This window comes from Heloderma suspectum, chromosome 1, assembly GCF_057233095.1.
Source record: "Heloderma suspectum isolate Gila_16-S chromosome 1, 16-S_ref, whole genome shotgun sequence".
NCBI classification, from domain to species: Eukaryota; Metazoa; Chordata; class Lepidosauria; order Squamata; family Helodermatidae; genus Heloderma; species Heloderma suspectum.
The window spans coordinates 23648060-23663353 of NC_139458.1; the positions used below are offsets into that span (position 1 = coordinate 23648060).

The 15294-nt window shown below is 42.5% G+C and overlaps 1 protein-coding gene across 4 annotated transcripts in view; it reads right to left on the reverse strand.

The window, feature by feature from the left end:
* The window catches only part of TECPR2 (tectonin beta-propeller repeat containing 2), a 65078-nt gene that overhangs the window by 47963 nt on the left and 1821 nt on the right, over nucleotides 1-15294 (reverse strand). For all 4 annotated transcript variants that reach the window (XR_014788328.1, XM_084838387.1, XM_084838377.1 and 1 more), the window contains exons 2-8: nucleotides 11669-11916; nucleotides 10965-11093; nucleotides 10484-10615; nucleotides 7475-7632; nucleotides 6198-6510; nucleotides 3512-3644; nucleotides 606-1082 (exon numbers count right to left, since the gene is read on the reverse strand). Coding sequence is in view for 3 of the 4 variants with exons in the window: in XM_084838387.1 (XP_084694513.1) it covers nucleotides 606-1082; nucleotides 3512-3644; nucleotides 6198-6510; nucleotides 7475-7632; nucleotides 10484-10615; nucleotides 10965-11093; nucleotides 11669-11896 (1570 nt within the window). In the remaining variant the exon portion in view is untranslated. The remainder of the gene's footprint in view (nucleotides 1-605; nucleotides 1083-3511; nucleotides 3645-6197; nucleotides 6511-7474; nucleotides 7633-10483; nucleotides 10616-10964; nucleotides 11094-11668; nucleotides 11917-15294) is intronic.

A 15294-nucleotide genomic window follows, 5' to 3' on the forward strand; every position in this document is an offset into this window, starting at 1 on the left:
TTGTTATTATTATTATGTTCATTTATTTATTTACTTTGAGCAGCAAAACATGATATCCACCTACTCAGGGTACTGAATTCCACGTTTTCATGACTGCAGGTTTGAATCTTATACCTTTTTGGTCTGGAAACAGCTGTCTAGTGTAAACAGGAACCAAACTCTCTGAATAAGCCACAGGCATCAGGCAGGGCCCAGGCATCAAGAGGCACAGAACACTGGCTAAATATGGCAAGCAAAAGAGCCAATCTGCTGAAGCTAACCAATTAAGCTAGATTTTGGAGATTAAAAAAAGGCAATCCAGTTTTACTGGTGTAAGAAAAGCTAACACAGCTGGAATCAAAATTGTCTTACCAACATAACCAAGATCCAAAGAATGGCTGCATTATGTAACATACCCATGCAAGAAAACAAAACAAAAATCTCCCCCATTCTTTTTTCATTGTAAAGGTATACACGGATCCATTTTGACAAGGAGAAATTAACTAGAGACAGAACTTGCTTTTGTTCAGTATTCTATTCTATTGGACCGGAGTTCATTTTTATAGACTACATCCCAAAAAGATGACATCAGAACAAAGAGTGTTAGAACAGGCTTTCCTATTTACCCGGTCTTTTCTTTTTCTTCTTTTTCACTTTGATCGGTTTGACAATGAATTCCTGATTGAAGTCTTCAGAGCTAATCAGACTGAACCGCCGTGAAGAAAGCTGACTTTCTCTCTGAACTGATGAGGTTTGATCTCCGCTGGTCAAGAAACTGGAGCCACTGTCCACAGAATTCATAGAGCTGCTCCTACTTCTCGGTTCACTAGGTACTGAGTAGCCTCTTCCTCTTGGGTCAGTGCTCAGGTCCCCTAGTCCATCAAAGCTCTGCGAGCGAATTTTCTCCGTTCGTAGTGCTACATCCAAGTCAGGGCTATCTATGGAGCCATTTTTGTCACCAGGAGTTTGGGCTGAAGAGAAGCTACTTAATTTTCGGCTTACTTCTGGAGAAGGATTAGATGGCACAGATGCAACTACTGAGTGTGGGCTCTGTAATTTCGGGCTCAAATCCGATAATGGGCTCATCAATTCTGAATTCTTATCTGAAATTGAACACATGAAATGGCAAACATTAAATAGCAATTAACTGCTCTTAATGTAGAAAAAAATGACTAAGGGGGAACATGATAGTGGTCTATAAAATTATGAATGCAATGGAACAAATGGATAATTTTTCGCCCTGTCTCATAAGAATGTGGGATAACTCCACAACAGGCAGCTGATTCAGGAAAGACAAAAGAAAGTTCTTCCTCACCTAACAGATAATTAATTCATGGAATTTGCTGCTGCAAGATGCAGTGATGACTGCTAGCACAAATTTTTACAAAACACACAACTTCATGAGAGACTAGTCTATCAGTAGCTATTAGCCATAATAGCCATTGGAGGCAGCATTATTCTGCATATCAGATGCTGGGGAACACACAACTGAGGAAGGCGTTACTTGTAGGTTTCTCAGAAGCATCCAATGAGCCACTGCTGGCTACAGGATGCTGAACCTTTGGTACAATCCAGTGGGGCTCTTAGCATTCACATGACATTCAAAGAACAAGGTATGTTCAAACACATGTTTTCCTGGGATCAGTACAGCAGTAACAAGAAACAAACTGGGTAAAAGGGTAACACTGAAAGACCAATCTCTTGTTAAAGAAAGCACACTCCCTCAAATGCCACACTATCTGGCAAAAAGGTCAGGTTAGTTTGAACCATGTTGCACTACTTAATATTTCTTTTAAAAGGCTGTGCTTTATTATTTCCTAAAAACTGCTCTGGCCTAAGTCAGGATTAATTCATAGTGGCGACACTTGGGTGAGATCTTGCATGACTGCCAAGCAATGAACAAAGCCACTTTGACACTAGCGTAAGACTGGCTCTGCTACTTTGCCTCAATGGGAGCTGTGTCCATTTGTCAAGAAACATCTGGCTGTAGAGAGGAACACATAAACAGCTGAGAGCTGCCTTTGTTCTTATCTCCCAAACTTATCCTGACATGCTGTATGATTATTAGGATTAGCAACCTGTTTGACAGCGACAAGATGGTCCCAAGGTTTGTTTCTATGGGAAGGTAATGGCCTTCTAGTACAGAGTCTGCTACTACAGACTCCCGAAATACAATCAATAGACCTATTCTCCAAGAATTTATCTAGCCCAACCTACCCTAACCTGGTGTGCTCCAGATGTGTTGGACTGCAACTTCCACCACTCCCAGCCAGCATGGCCATGGGAGCTGAAGTCCAACGCAGTTGAAGGGCGTCAGCTTGGGGTAGGCTGGGCTAGTCCATGCTATCAACATTCACAAGAAGCAGTGGATCCTATAGGCCAGGGGTGGGGAGCGCATGGCCCTCCAGATGTTGTTGGACTGCAACTCCCATCATCCCTTACCACTGGCTCTGCTGCTTAGGGCTGATGAGAGTTGCAGTCAACAACATCTGGAGGGCCACACATTCCCCACCTCTGCTACAGGCTGAGTTACATAAAGAAGTGACTTGATAACAGTCTTAAATCTGTTCCCTATTTGCTTCATTGCTCAGCCCAGGAGAGCTCCATTGCCAAAATTCATTCCCACTCACGCAAGAGGTCTCACACTTGCGGCAGTCCCCATCCTCAGTTGTAGTTTCCCCCACCACATGCCATTCCAGAGAGTCTTGGCGATCCTCAGGAGTGAATTTTTGGGAGATGCAAGGGGCTGCAGCAGAGTGAGATGGTGCAAAAGTACACCCAGCCCTACCCACAGTTCTTTGGAACCAAGCCACCACCCCACATCCTTACAATTCACTGAGAATTAGGACTTACATGCAGAAAACTGAAGTAATGCAAACATCCTATAGGGGTCCCCAACTCTGGGCAGTTGGTGGGCACATTTGGAATTTTGAGAGTATCATGAGCGCTCTCACAAAATGGGTGCCATGGGGTGGGCTTGTCCATTCATAAAATGGCTGCCAGGGTGGGCATGGCCAGTCACAATTTCCCAGAAGGCAAATTGGTGAGACTAAAAGAAAAATAACCTGCCCAAGAACCTACTTAGAAAGGCAGAGGTAAGATCTGAGCTCCAGAACACAAAACCACTCTTTTTAACCCCAATAATGACGGCACTGGAGGTAAGGGCAGCACTTGGCTTTGCAGCAGACCAGCGTTCCAGTTAACAAAATAAATCAAAAAATCTTAAGAAGTAAAATAAAAATCAGGACGAGGCAAAAAGCCTGGCAGACACGAAGAGAAGTGTCTGCAGGCACACTGGTGCTCATGGGAGCTATGTTGGAGACCTATTTTCCCATGCCAATCTGATCCAATTCAGCACAAGCAGAAGGCAGCAGTAATACTGAACTGTTTGCTAATGGTGAACTTTTCACTTTACATGGGTGAGGGAGTCAACAGGTCAACTGCATCCACTCAAAAGAATACAAGAACACTCACCGCACACATCAATCACTTTACATATGCTATAAAACTTAGTATGCTAATGTATGCAAACCTATTGACCCCAATCCTTCAGGTCTGCTCGAGATTCTAATGATATCCCTATCTCCCTTTAAGAGGAATATCTCATTTTCGGTACAGGACACAGACACAATATCGCCAGATCCTTCCAAGCTGCCAATCATAGTCTGTGAAAACAAGGAAAAGTTAAAGATAAGATACGAATGTGCCAAGAAGCTCTTTAGGATGCAAATAACACTTCAGAGCTCTTTTTGTATTTTTGGCAAGCAATGTTATACAATCAAAACAAGGAGTCAACTGACGCTACTGAAAGAAGGAAAGAACTAATGCAGGCACGATTCATGTAAAACTTGGGACAGAAATGAGTTATAAAATGTTTTATAATTTAGTTCTGTTGTGATAATAATTCAACTCTTGTTGGCATGAGAAATGTAAATTCAGACTATGTTCAAGACACTTTCAAGTCCCAAAGGATGCAGGAGCCTTTAAGAAGTCTGCTAAGATGAAGAAGGGAAGGAATAGAGCTGTATGTTAGCAACTGAGACATGCAAGTAATACCCAGCAGTCTGAGGACTGTAAACTTTTTATTGATTTATAAATTGTGCAATTATTCATTAATGCCAATAAGTAAAACTGCATGGAGCAAAAGTGGTGGCCCTATTAATTTCCTTTTCACAGGTACACAGGGCAACTTGTAGTTTTCTCCCCCCGCCCCCCGAAAGCACAATAATTAATGTTAAGCTTTTAGAGAGCCCTAGAAGAGACATCTTGGTACATTCTTCATAGCCCACTGCAGTCTCAGAGGCTGTGAACTTCATTTCAAGATCAAATCACCCAGTAAGCAAGTCATAGCAGAACTTGTCAGAAGAAGCTATTAAACACATGCCTGGTACTTTGGTGAGGAATCAAAGTAAAGCACACACACTTTCATGTATCCAGAACTGTATTCACAGTCTCACTGTGGCTGAAATTTTGAACTACAGTGATTATTTACCATACTATCACATATTTTAAATTTAAGACAAGCATTAATATAACCAGAAGAATGAATCAAGTCCTAATTCTAGCTCAATTAATGACATAGCAATGAGCAAACTCTCTCTCTCTGTGCTTTAGTTTCCTACATGTAGGATCAGGAATAATAAACTACTTCATACGATCATTGTGAGGAGTAAGGATTGCAATGCCCTCTGCACACCAACATCATGCTTCTCCTAAGCATCTAAGGGCCAAATAGAGCATTGCAATGTAGCGTGTATATGCAAAAGATGCAGATATATTGATTTGTATGACCTACTTGGAATTCACTGTAATGGTCTTTATATCCAAGCACAATATCATTCCTTCTAATAGCAAACTAAATTGGACACCCAAAAATAAGCTACTGGTTTCCATATACTTGGGGGACCTCTCTAGATACATGTAAGTATGTTTGTAAATTAAAAGGTAATTTTAAAGATGTCAGAATGGCCTGAGAAGGACCCTTCCAGGACATACAGAATGTTGAAGTATTAATTGAAGGAGAGAGAGAAAAAAAATGGAAACTGGGCAGAAGGGCATGGGAAGGAGAGAACGGACTTGCTCAAGCCTCTTACTGTAAGGTATCCTGGGAGCAGAGGGGAGGAATGCCTGCTGTGAAGTTAAAAAATTCCCCTTCCTGAATTATACAGGGATGTTTCAGGAGAGAGGAAATGGTAAAGGATGCCTTTTCTCTTTCCCATCCTCCTGCATCCCCCACCCTACTCACTATACAGTTATAAAATGCTCAGGTTCAGGGTTGATAAGCAGCTCCGTATCTGAGCCCTCGAGTGCTATATAGAACAGGAGGGGGCAGGCAAAAAAGGAGTCCCTTTTCCCCCTTCCCCCTCCTGAAACGGCCCTTTTCCCCAAGAGGCATTACAAACTTCCTGTTCCAGGCTGGCTGGAGCCTTAAACAGGAACACTTACGGGGTGACCCTGCAACACTGGGTTGCAGATCCCACTTGTTTTTCTTTAATAGCCAGTCCCCCATCTTTACATATTCTCTTTCATTTAACTACTACTATATATTGTTCAAAATGTATTTTGCTGGAAAAATACAGTATACATTTTGCAACTTGTAGTTATTGTTTTGGCTCAGAAATTTGGATATTTGAGACAGAATCCGGAATCCCTCCCCGAATATAGAGATATGAGGGTCTGCAAACGATCCAGAAAAAGATGGAGGCATTTTCAGGTACTATCTCAGGCAAAGAGGCCAGCCCTGTTTGAGTTAAGAGTGTATCTCAGAACATGCCCCAGAACCCCTCTGCAACATGCAGGAGTTTCCACAAGTCAATGTAGAAAGTGTTTCATTGCTTTATAAAGTATATCTTAAAATCAAGCCATTAAAAAGTGGGTTGGATCCGGGATCTGCCTTCTGTGAGAGAATCCACTCATGGAAGGTCCCGCCGCTTGATTCCCCCCCTTCCCCTCCACCTCCACAGCTCACCCCATTCAGCAGGGTCTCCTGACTATCTTTGTAAGATTTTCAGAGGGCTGGAGAGGCTGCTATGGGAAGGAGGGGGTGGGGACACCCACTTCCATCAGTGCAGGTGATCCAGAGTAAATCTGGATCCAACCCAGTAAGTCACAAAGGCAAAACCTTTGCAAAGAACAGGTGAAATATAACAGTATTCTTTGCATCACTAAGCACGTGACCATTCCAAAAAAACAGCCCATTTACCTGGACTTTCCCTTACCTGGTTTACTGTGTCTAATAAATAAATGCTGTATTCATTCCAGCTCAGCACCCAACCTTCCTGGAAAAAGCAGGAAATGAATCCGAGTTGCCTCTCCGGGAAATTAAAGCTGCTCTTGTTTAAGTGTTCCACTCGGGGATATAATTCAAAAGGCTTCATTCCAGCAGCAAATACATCTTTCAAAATAAATGTGGCCTGAACAATTCCATGGACATCCGATTTCCAAAGACGGATCCCAGGCCTTGCAGCAAACAGTGTTAGATCACTTTGCTTACACAACCCAGGGATAAAACATGCTCCAAGTTTACCGGTACTGAAATTGAAAAGCAAAAGAATTCTCAAACCACATAAATTATATTTAGGAGAGAAAAGACAACCAATCCTAAAACTATTTATTATCCAAGTGCAAATGGATAAAGCTTTACAAACAACATCCAAGAAAAGAGACTGTTGTTGTGCTACAAATAAAATAATTGTAGAGTATTTGTAATATATGATATGCAATACATGAGAATGAAGAACATGGGCTGGAATCCAAAGGGTTGTGCATAGCCATCCAAGCACGAACCACAGACTTTCCAGCCCCCTGCCCCATGTTCCTGCTGCAGCCCCTCATGCCCAAGGGTCAGGAGATTCTCTGGAGCAGAGTGTGACGCATCAAGGTAGAAAACTGGCTACTGCATCATGTGCATATGGAAGCACTTCTGCTTGTAGTGAGTTTAGAACCTGGCCAAATGTTTCAAAAAATAAGAAAAATAAAATGAAGCACAAACACTTTCAATCCTGAAGACATAAAAATATGAAGAGGGATTTGCAAATTTGGCATGCTGTTGCATATGTTGCAGAATTTATTCTGCTTATAAAAATTTGGGTTTGCTAACTATTTTGGGGGTTTGGGGGCAAAAAATATATAGAGGGAGATATATGAACACAGAAATTTGAGTTAACCCATAAGCTCAGAAAGCACAGGATAATAACCAAAGGACAGGATAGGGTGCAACTAACATCCTATCTCTTGACAGCTGGACATTACTTACATTTTTAGTTAAGTACATTTAACATTTTACTTCTTATTAAAGGAATAAAAATACAAGCAATATTTTAAATAAATAGTATTTTAAATTATCCATTTTGAATAATTTATTAGCAGTTTCAGAGAAGGAGTTATCTATAAGATATTTTAAGAGAATTACATTGAGTTACATTAGTTGTCCAAACCCCATCACGAAGAGTTTGAAACTAAGATATTTGCTTGGATCAAAATTTAATGGAGTTACTTTTTTCTGGGTTGGGTTCCAACTTGCTTGACAGATTTTTGTTCAGTATAAAAAAGGAGACTTCGCTGTGAAGTGGAGACCAGCAACACTTTCTGGCTATAATCTAGCTGCACAACTGAAGATGGCTCTTCCAATACCAAACTTGAGTGGCAAAGACCCTGAAAAAGACATAACATGGATTTTGAACACTATCATTTTTTAAGTTAATAACTTGTCTACACTTAAATTTACTAAGGGATGTGTACTGGCTGGGGTTAAAGTTGATCGGATAGGCACCCACTAAAATTCACTTCACACAGTACACATCACTGTGTACTGTGATCACAATTACAATTCACAAGTACAATTCACTTGGCTATTTTGAAGAAAGCCAAGTGTTCCATCTGACTCAGGAGATTTCCTTGAGTAAAAGCCTCAAGCGCTGAAAGACTGGCAATATCCAAGGGCACATATTGACCCCACGGCTGAACAGAGATATGAACCCAGGTCTCACAGATCCACTACCACCACTCACAGGGTCTTGAGTAAATACACACTTTGGAGAAAATGTAACAGTTTCAAATCATAGGGTGAGGGAGAAAAAACAACACCTCAATAAATGCCATATCACTGGAGTAAGCTATTAGCAGGCCCAAATTTTATATGACTGTTCCCTTAAATATGAGCTTTGTGGAAAGCTGGCTCAGTCATCTCTATTATCTCAGGCACTTGCCTCCAATATTTACTTACTTACTACATTTATATCCCACCTTTCTTCCATCATGAAACTCAAGGTGGCTACATGTGGTTCCGTGGTAGTCTCCCCTCCAAGCACTGACCAGACCCAAACCTGCTTAGCTTCAGCAAGGTGGCTGCCTCATGTGCCTTCAGACTATGCCCTGGGACCAACAGACTGAAGGTTTCCTCCCACTCTTGCAGTACTAGAACCCAGGGTCATCCAATGAAACTGAACGATGGAAAATTCAGGACAGACAAAAGGAAGTGTTTTTTCACACAGCACATGAACTGTGGAATTCAGTTCCTCAAGATGTGGTGATGGCCAGCAACTAGGATGGTCTTTCAAAGGAATTAAATCAATTCCTGGAGGAAAACACAATCAATGGCTACAAGTCATGATGGCTATATACTACATACAGTCAGGGCCAGAAATATTGGAACAAGGATAACTGTTTTGGCAGTTGGCCTCTGTACACCACCACATTGAAGTTGAAAGGAAACACACCCAGATGGGAGCGAAGTCAGGACTTTCAGCTGTAATTCAAGGGGTTTGACAAAAGTGGGGCACTACCCATTCAGGAAGGACAGCCAGTGGCGTACACACACACCCATCGTTGGTGGCTCATAAGTAATGGAACAAACCAACATCATTTCAAACTTAAGGGTCGCCTTTAATACCTGGATGAAAATCCTTTGCAGTCAATGACTGCCTGAAGTGTGGAAGCCATGGACATGACCAAATGCTGAGTTCCTCCCTCGAGATGCTTTGCCAGGCCTTTACTGCAGCTGCCTTTGGCTGCTTCTTGTTTGTGGGTCTTTCTGCCTTCAGTCTTGTCTTCAGTAAGTGAAAAGCATGCTCTATTGGGTTGAGATCAGGTGACTGACTTGGCCATTGAAGAACATCCCACTTTATGCCTTCAGAAACTCTTGGGTAGCTTTTGCTGTATGTTTGGGGTCATTATCCATCTGCAATATGAAGCGGTGTCCTATCAGTTTGGCAGCATTTGGCTGAATCTGAGCAGAAAGTATAGCCCTATACACTTCAGAATTCATCCTGCTGCTTTTATCAGCAGTCAGGTCATCAATAAACACCAGTGACCCAGTTCCATTGGCAGCCATACATGACCATGGCGTAACACTGCCTCCACCATGTTTGACAGATGATGTGGTATGCTTTGGATCATGAGTTGTTCCTTTCCTTCTCCATACTTTTCTCTTCCCATCATTCTGGTACAAGTTAATCTTGGTTTCATCAGTCCAAAGAATCTTATTCCAGAACCGGGCAGGCTTTTTAAGGTGTTTGCTGGCAAAGACTAATCTGGCCTTTCGGTTCTTGAGCGTTACCAGTGGTTTGCACCTTGTTGTGAAGCCTCTGTATTTACATTCATAAAGCCGTCTCTTGACTGTAGTTGTTGACAATGACATGCCCACCTCCTCAAGAGTGTTCTTGACCTGGCTAGATGTTGTGAAAGGGTTCCTCTTCACCATGAGCAGTATTCTGCGGTCATCCACTTTAGTTGTCTTCCAGGCCTTTTGCTGTTGCTGAGCTTGCCAGTTAATTCCTTCTTTTTCAGGATGTTCCAAACTGTTGTGTTGGCCACTCCCACTGTTTTTGCGATCTCTCTGATGGATTTATTTTGTTTCCTCAGCCTAATGATGGCCTCCTTCACTCGCATGGACACCTCTTTGGGCCTCATGTTGGGAGTTCCAGTGAACAGCTACCAAATGCAAATGTAACACTCAGAACCACCTCCAGGCCTTTTATCTGCTTGATTGGTCATGGGGTACCCAGGAAACAGGCCACACCTGGCCATGCAGCTGCTTGTCAGCCATTCGTTCCATTACTTAAGAGCCACCAACGATGGTTGTGTGTGTATGCCACTGGCTGTCCTTCCTGAATGGGTAGTGCCCCACTTTTGTCAAACCCCTTGAATTACAGCTGAAAGTCCTGACTTCGCTCCCATCTGGGTGTGTTTCCTTTCAACTTCAATGTGGTGGTGTACAGAGGCCAACTGCCAAAACAGTTATCCTTGTTCCAATATTTCTGGCCCTGACTGTATACTATACTATGCCAGTTGCTGGGGGACATGAGCGGATGAGTGCTATTGTGTTCATGTCCTGCTTGTGGACTTCCCATAGGCATTGTGTTGGCTACACTGTGGGAAACGGGATGCTGGACAGGCTTTTGTTCTGATCCAGCACGACTGTTATGTTCTTTTTTAATCCAGGAAGAAAAGAAATCTGTATCCCTAGTATGAAAAGTTTGGGAGGCAGTGTTCTACACAAGCTTACCTGATCTAGATCCAAAGCAGAATAGACTATTTTCCCTTTGTCATCGCCAGAGAATAATTTCATTCCATTGGGACTCCATGCCAAGGCTGTGATGCTACTTTTGTGGAAACCAGACACATTAAACCTACGAAGCTGCAAAGACAGACATCATTTGAACATACAACTGGGGGGAAAGGAGAAGATCCATAGCGGGCTGATTCACAGATCCAGCTTATGTCTCAGTCTTAGTCAAGTGATTTCATTTTAGCACACATTACAAATTTCACAGAAGCACGCTTCCAGACAATTATATCCTGTGGAATTAGGGCTTTCAAGGAAAAGCAAAAGAAAACCCCTAATGTGATGCTATAACATATTTGCAAGGTGGTTATTAAGTACAGGTTTTCTTGGCTGTCACAGCTAAGGAGTTACACAATTAACTGGAACGGAACTATGTGCTTCGGGAAGATCATCACAGGTTTTAATCAAGTTTGTCTCTTACTTGTTTGTTTCTCCCAGGCAATGAAGAGACAAGCTGAAAAATAGCTATCTTGCCTGAAGCTGTTCCAACAGCAACAAGATCATCAAAGCAGCTTAGGAGTTTCACAACAGTAATAGTCTCATTTTTGCCCTGATAAAATAAGAGCAGAAAGATAATAGTAAAATTAAGAAGTCAAGTGTATTTCTTCCATCTACAACAAAGATGGGATACCTGAAAAAGAGCTTCACACCACATGTGCCCTCTCCCCAATCCCCCGACATTGAGATTCTCAGAGAAGGATCTGCTCCACATTACCCTACTGCTTAAAATTCAAATACGCAGGCACTTGGAGCAGAGCTCTCTACATGGTGGTTCCCTCACTGTGAATCTTGCTGCCTAAGAAGGCTCAGCTGGCTAGCTCCTTGGGGGCTTTCCAAAAGCCAGTGAAGACCTTCTTACCCTAGGAGGGCCCTTGGACTAGGAAGTGGTCCTCTCCCTACTGACCACCAGCCTCTCTTTGCTTTGCAGGGATGCACTGGAGCAGGATCTCTAAAGAGGAACTTAAGGTTTGGGTAGGTATATATGGGAAAAGGAGATCTTTCAGGGACTCTGGTCCCAAGCCATTAAGGTCTTTAAAACCAGCACTTTAAGTTAGGCCCAGAAGCCCCTGAAACATTCTGGAAAAAAAAAAAGCCATGCTGTTATTAGGAGGTGTTTGTCCATACCTCAAAATTGTATTTTTTCATCTGGTTTAAGTGCCTGCAGTATAAATACAGCATTCCAATATTGCTGCCAACAGCAATGTAGTCCCCATTGGTGTCGAGCGCGGTGAGGTATACCACAATGGAACGAAATCCCTTTTGGATCTTTGTAGGAATGGCATTGAGAAGGTAGTACAAGGGGCAGAACTCCTTGAAGGTAAGCGATGGAATCACCGATGCCATGGTAAACATCTATATATGCTACCTATGGGCTGGAAAAGATACACTTCATAAACTCCTGCAGTCCATGAAAAAACAAGGACAATTTTTGTTAAGGGCTATGCTTGGCATCCATACAACTGGAATTCAATGCAAGTGAAAAAAAAAAAAAAGGATAACGTTCATTAAATGTAAATGTTTTTTACTTACCATATCACAGATTTGGAACTAGTTAGCCAACCATAATGTTTATACAACATTTTGCTTCCCAGAGCTTAACAAAGAAAAATACTGTGCAATTTTTTTTTAATGTAGGGCAACTTATGATGGACAAGATGCAAAGCAAATTTTTCATCTGGCTCCACAGTTTTGTCTCAACTCCGAATCCAGACAACTGTGGTTAGTCTTAACTATGGTTTAATGAAACAAGCCAACTTCAGACTGTGGTTTATAAAGTTGACTTGTTTCGATAAAACATAATTAAGATTAGCCAGTTCAGGTTTCGGATGTAATGCTAAACGGCAGTTAACTGAAAAAAGAAGAGAACGCTTTTGATCTTCTCCTCATGGCCGCAACAGCGAAGGGGGGAGTGCATCTGCCTGACCCTCGTGTACATAACATGAAACCATAGTTTAGCATTATGTCTGAACCAGGCTACTGAACTGTGGAAAGCAGCATGAAATAATGTGCACAATTCTAGTCTTTCCAACTGAAGATTGCCATAACTGTGGACTGTTAGCAGAATTTAGGACCCCACATCCTGAAACCACAGATTCTGTTTGTAATTCAAATAATCTTGCCCAAGACAAAGAGGCTGGTCAAAAGCCATAGATGCGAATCTTGATGTTGTCAGTGTCAATTTCAAGAGAAATTTTGCACATCATGGTTGCCTACATGGATATCCAGGGCTCCACAAATCCCCTCACCACTTTGCCAATGGTGAGCACTCCTCCCCCATACACTTTGTGAATCTCAGCAGCTGCAGGAGCAGGCTGTCTCCCTTTAGGCTGGCTTTGCAGAAGAAGCGCATGAGATCTCTGCCTATTCTGCTTTCTGCAAAGGCCACACAGGGGATGAAACAAGTCCCAGCCCCTACCCTCAGTCCTCCAGCACACAGGAGAAGCAGGTCTTCCTTAATCTCCAGTAAGGTTTCATGAGTCCCTCTTGCCTCTTCCCCTCAATGCCTATGGAGGTGAAGCTAATGCAGAGGCTAAGAGTATGAGCTGGGAAGTCACTGGTTCGAATTTTGACTCAGGCTCAAGTTCACTAGGTGTCCTGAGGCAGGGGTGGGTAGAAAGTAGGTCTCCAGCTGTTTTGGACTTTAACTCCAGCATTCCTGACCATGCTGGCAGGGGCTTCTGGGAGCTGAAGTACAAAGCATCTGGAGATTTACCTTCTGCCATAAGGCAAGTCACTATTCTTTTTGCCTCAGCTCCTCGTATAGCAAAATGGGGTTAATCAGACTGGCTTACCTCCCAGGGTTGTTTCAAGGATTACTTAGCTAATATTCATGAAGTGCCTTAAAACTTGTGATGTCCTATATAAATGCTAAGCACTGTTATAACAGCGAACACACATATTTGGATTCGTGATGCCACCATCAGCCCTGTCAACCCACAAAATAGCTTTGGTCCAGTTGCAGACCGAGCCTCGTGTGGTGCAGAGTGGTAGGCAGCAGTATTGCAACTGAAACTCTCCGCATGACCTGAGTTCGATCCCAGCAGAAGCTGGGTCCCAGGTAGCTGGCTCAGGTCGACTCAGCCTTCCATCCTTCCGAGGTCGGTAAAATGAGTACCCAGCTTGCTGGTGGAAAGGTAGTCACGACTGGGGAAGGCAATGGCAAACCACCCCACTATAGCCTGCCATGAAAACGCTAGCATAAGCGGCGTCCCTCTAGGGGTCAGTAATGACCTGGTGCTTGCACAGGAGGAACCTTTCCTTTCCAGTTGCAGACCAGAGGGTTACCTTCTTATTACATAAGTTGAGGATCTAACAAACTTATGTCCCGAATAAGCAATCCTGTTTATTCAAAACATCAAGTGGCATCTTGGCAACTGGCATCAAGTGGATGCCAACGCTTGCACAAAGATGCTCTGCCTGCACAGAAAATTATGCAGAATTAACTTCTATGCAAAAGCCAGAGGCAAGTAAGAGCCACACCTAGGATTAAAAGTAGTGGAGCCAGCTAGGAGACATTCAAAACACATTGCTGAGTTATAATGAAAGTGGAAGGTGAACTCCAAATAAACATTATTCCTTGCTGAAAGGAGGACCTAGTAAATTCTGGCATCCCTCTTGTGATTTACTCCATCTACTAACATATTTCAGTGATGTAGCCATGAAGTCTGACATGTATATATACCTGAGGGCCTCCTCATGCATTATGAAGTTGCCTCGGAAACAATGGACAACCTGTGTGCAGTTTACGATGGGTAATAATGGTACACGAGGTGGGATGTCATTTACCTTCCACATGCAAACACAGGAAAATATGGAAGATTCGGCACCAGAGTTAGGCCAGCATTAAAAGCCACAATGAATGTCCTGCCAATCAGTTTCAACACCCTGTACGCATAGGACAGCCAACTTCTACAACCAGGATTGCAAGCACTCAAGTTCTTTATTATAAAACTTTAAAAGAGTTATTTGACACTACCTGTCATAAACAAACAAACCAGACCAACTTGTAGAGAATCTATAATGAATTAAGCTACCTTACAGGGTTGTTCTAAGGATTACAAGATAACATAGGTGAAATGCTTTGACATTCTAAATGTTATAATGGGATCATTGTAAAAACAAACAAACCCAACTACAGCTCTGAAGTATCATTATTAACATGTTGGGAAGCACATACACACCTTTTCTTTCAAACATGCTTTTTTCTAATATAAGTATTAATCCATTTCAGAACAAAAGACAAGGGTATGTGTGCGCTCACACTGCTAGTTGTCTTCTATCAAAGAATCCTATGGCTTTAAGGGACCAGAAGTTCATCACATCCAATACATCCCTCTAGCAGACAAACATATTAAGAAATTATGGATGTTATCCTTCTGTAGAAGCGGCAGTAGCGAAAGGAAAGACTTATATGAAGCTACGAGGAGCACTCTTTGCAGGACAGCATTAACTGTGACTGTGTTGAATCTTCGCATAGTTTCTTACAAACAGAAAAGCAGGTCCCAAAATTTACCTTTTCCAAAAGCATGGCTCAGACAATAGAAACACACGAAGAATTTCTCCAAAGAAGAATTCAGTAAGCACCAAGTGGAGGAGCTAAACAGCTACAGTACACAGGGCTGCGAGGCATTTGAAGTCTGGAGCCGAAAGCAGCCTCCACCCAACTTCCTGCCCTTATTAAAGGCAACCATTTCCAAGGGATCTAATATACGTAGCTTTGTGTTGCCACTTTCCTATATACAAACATTCTG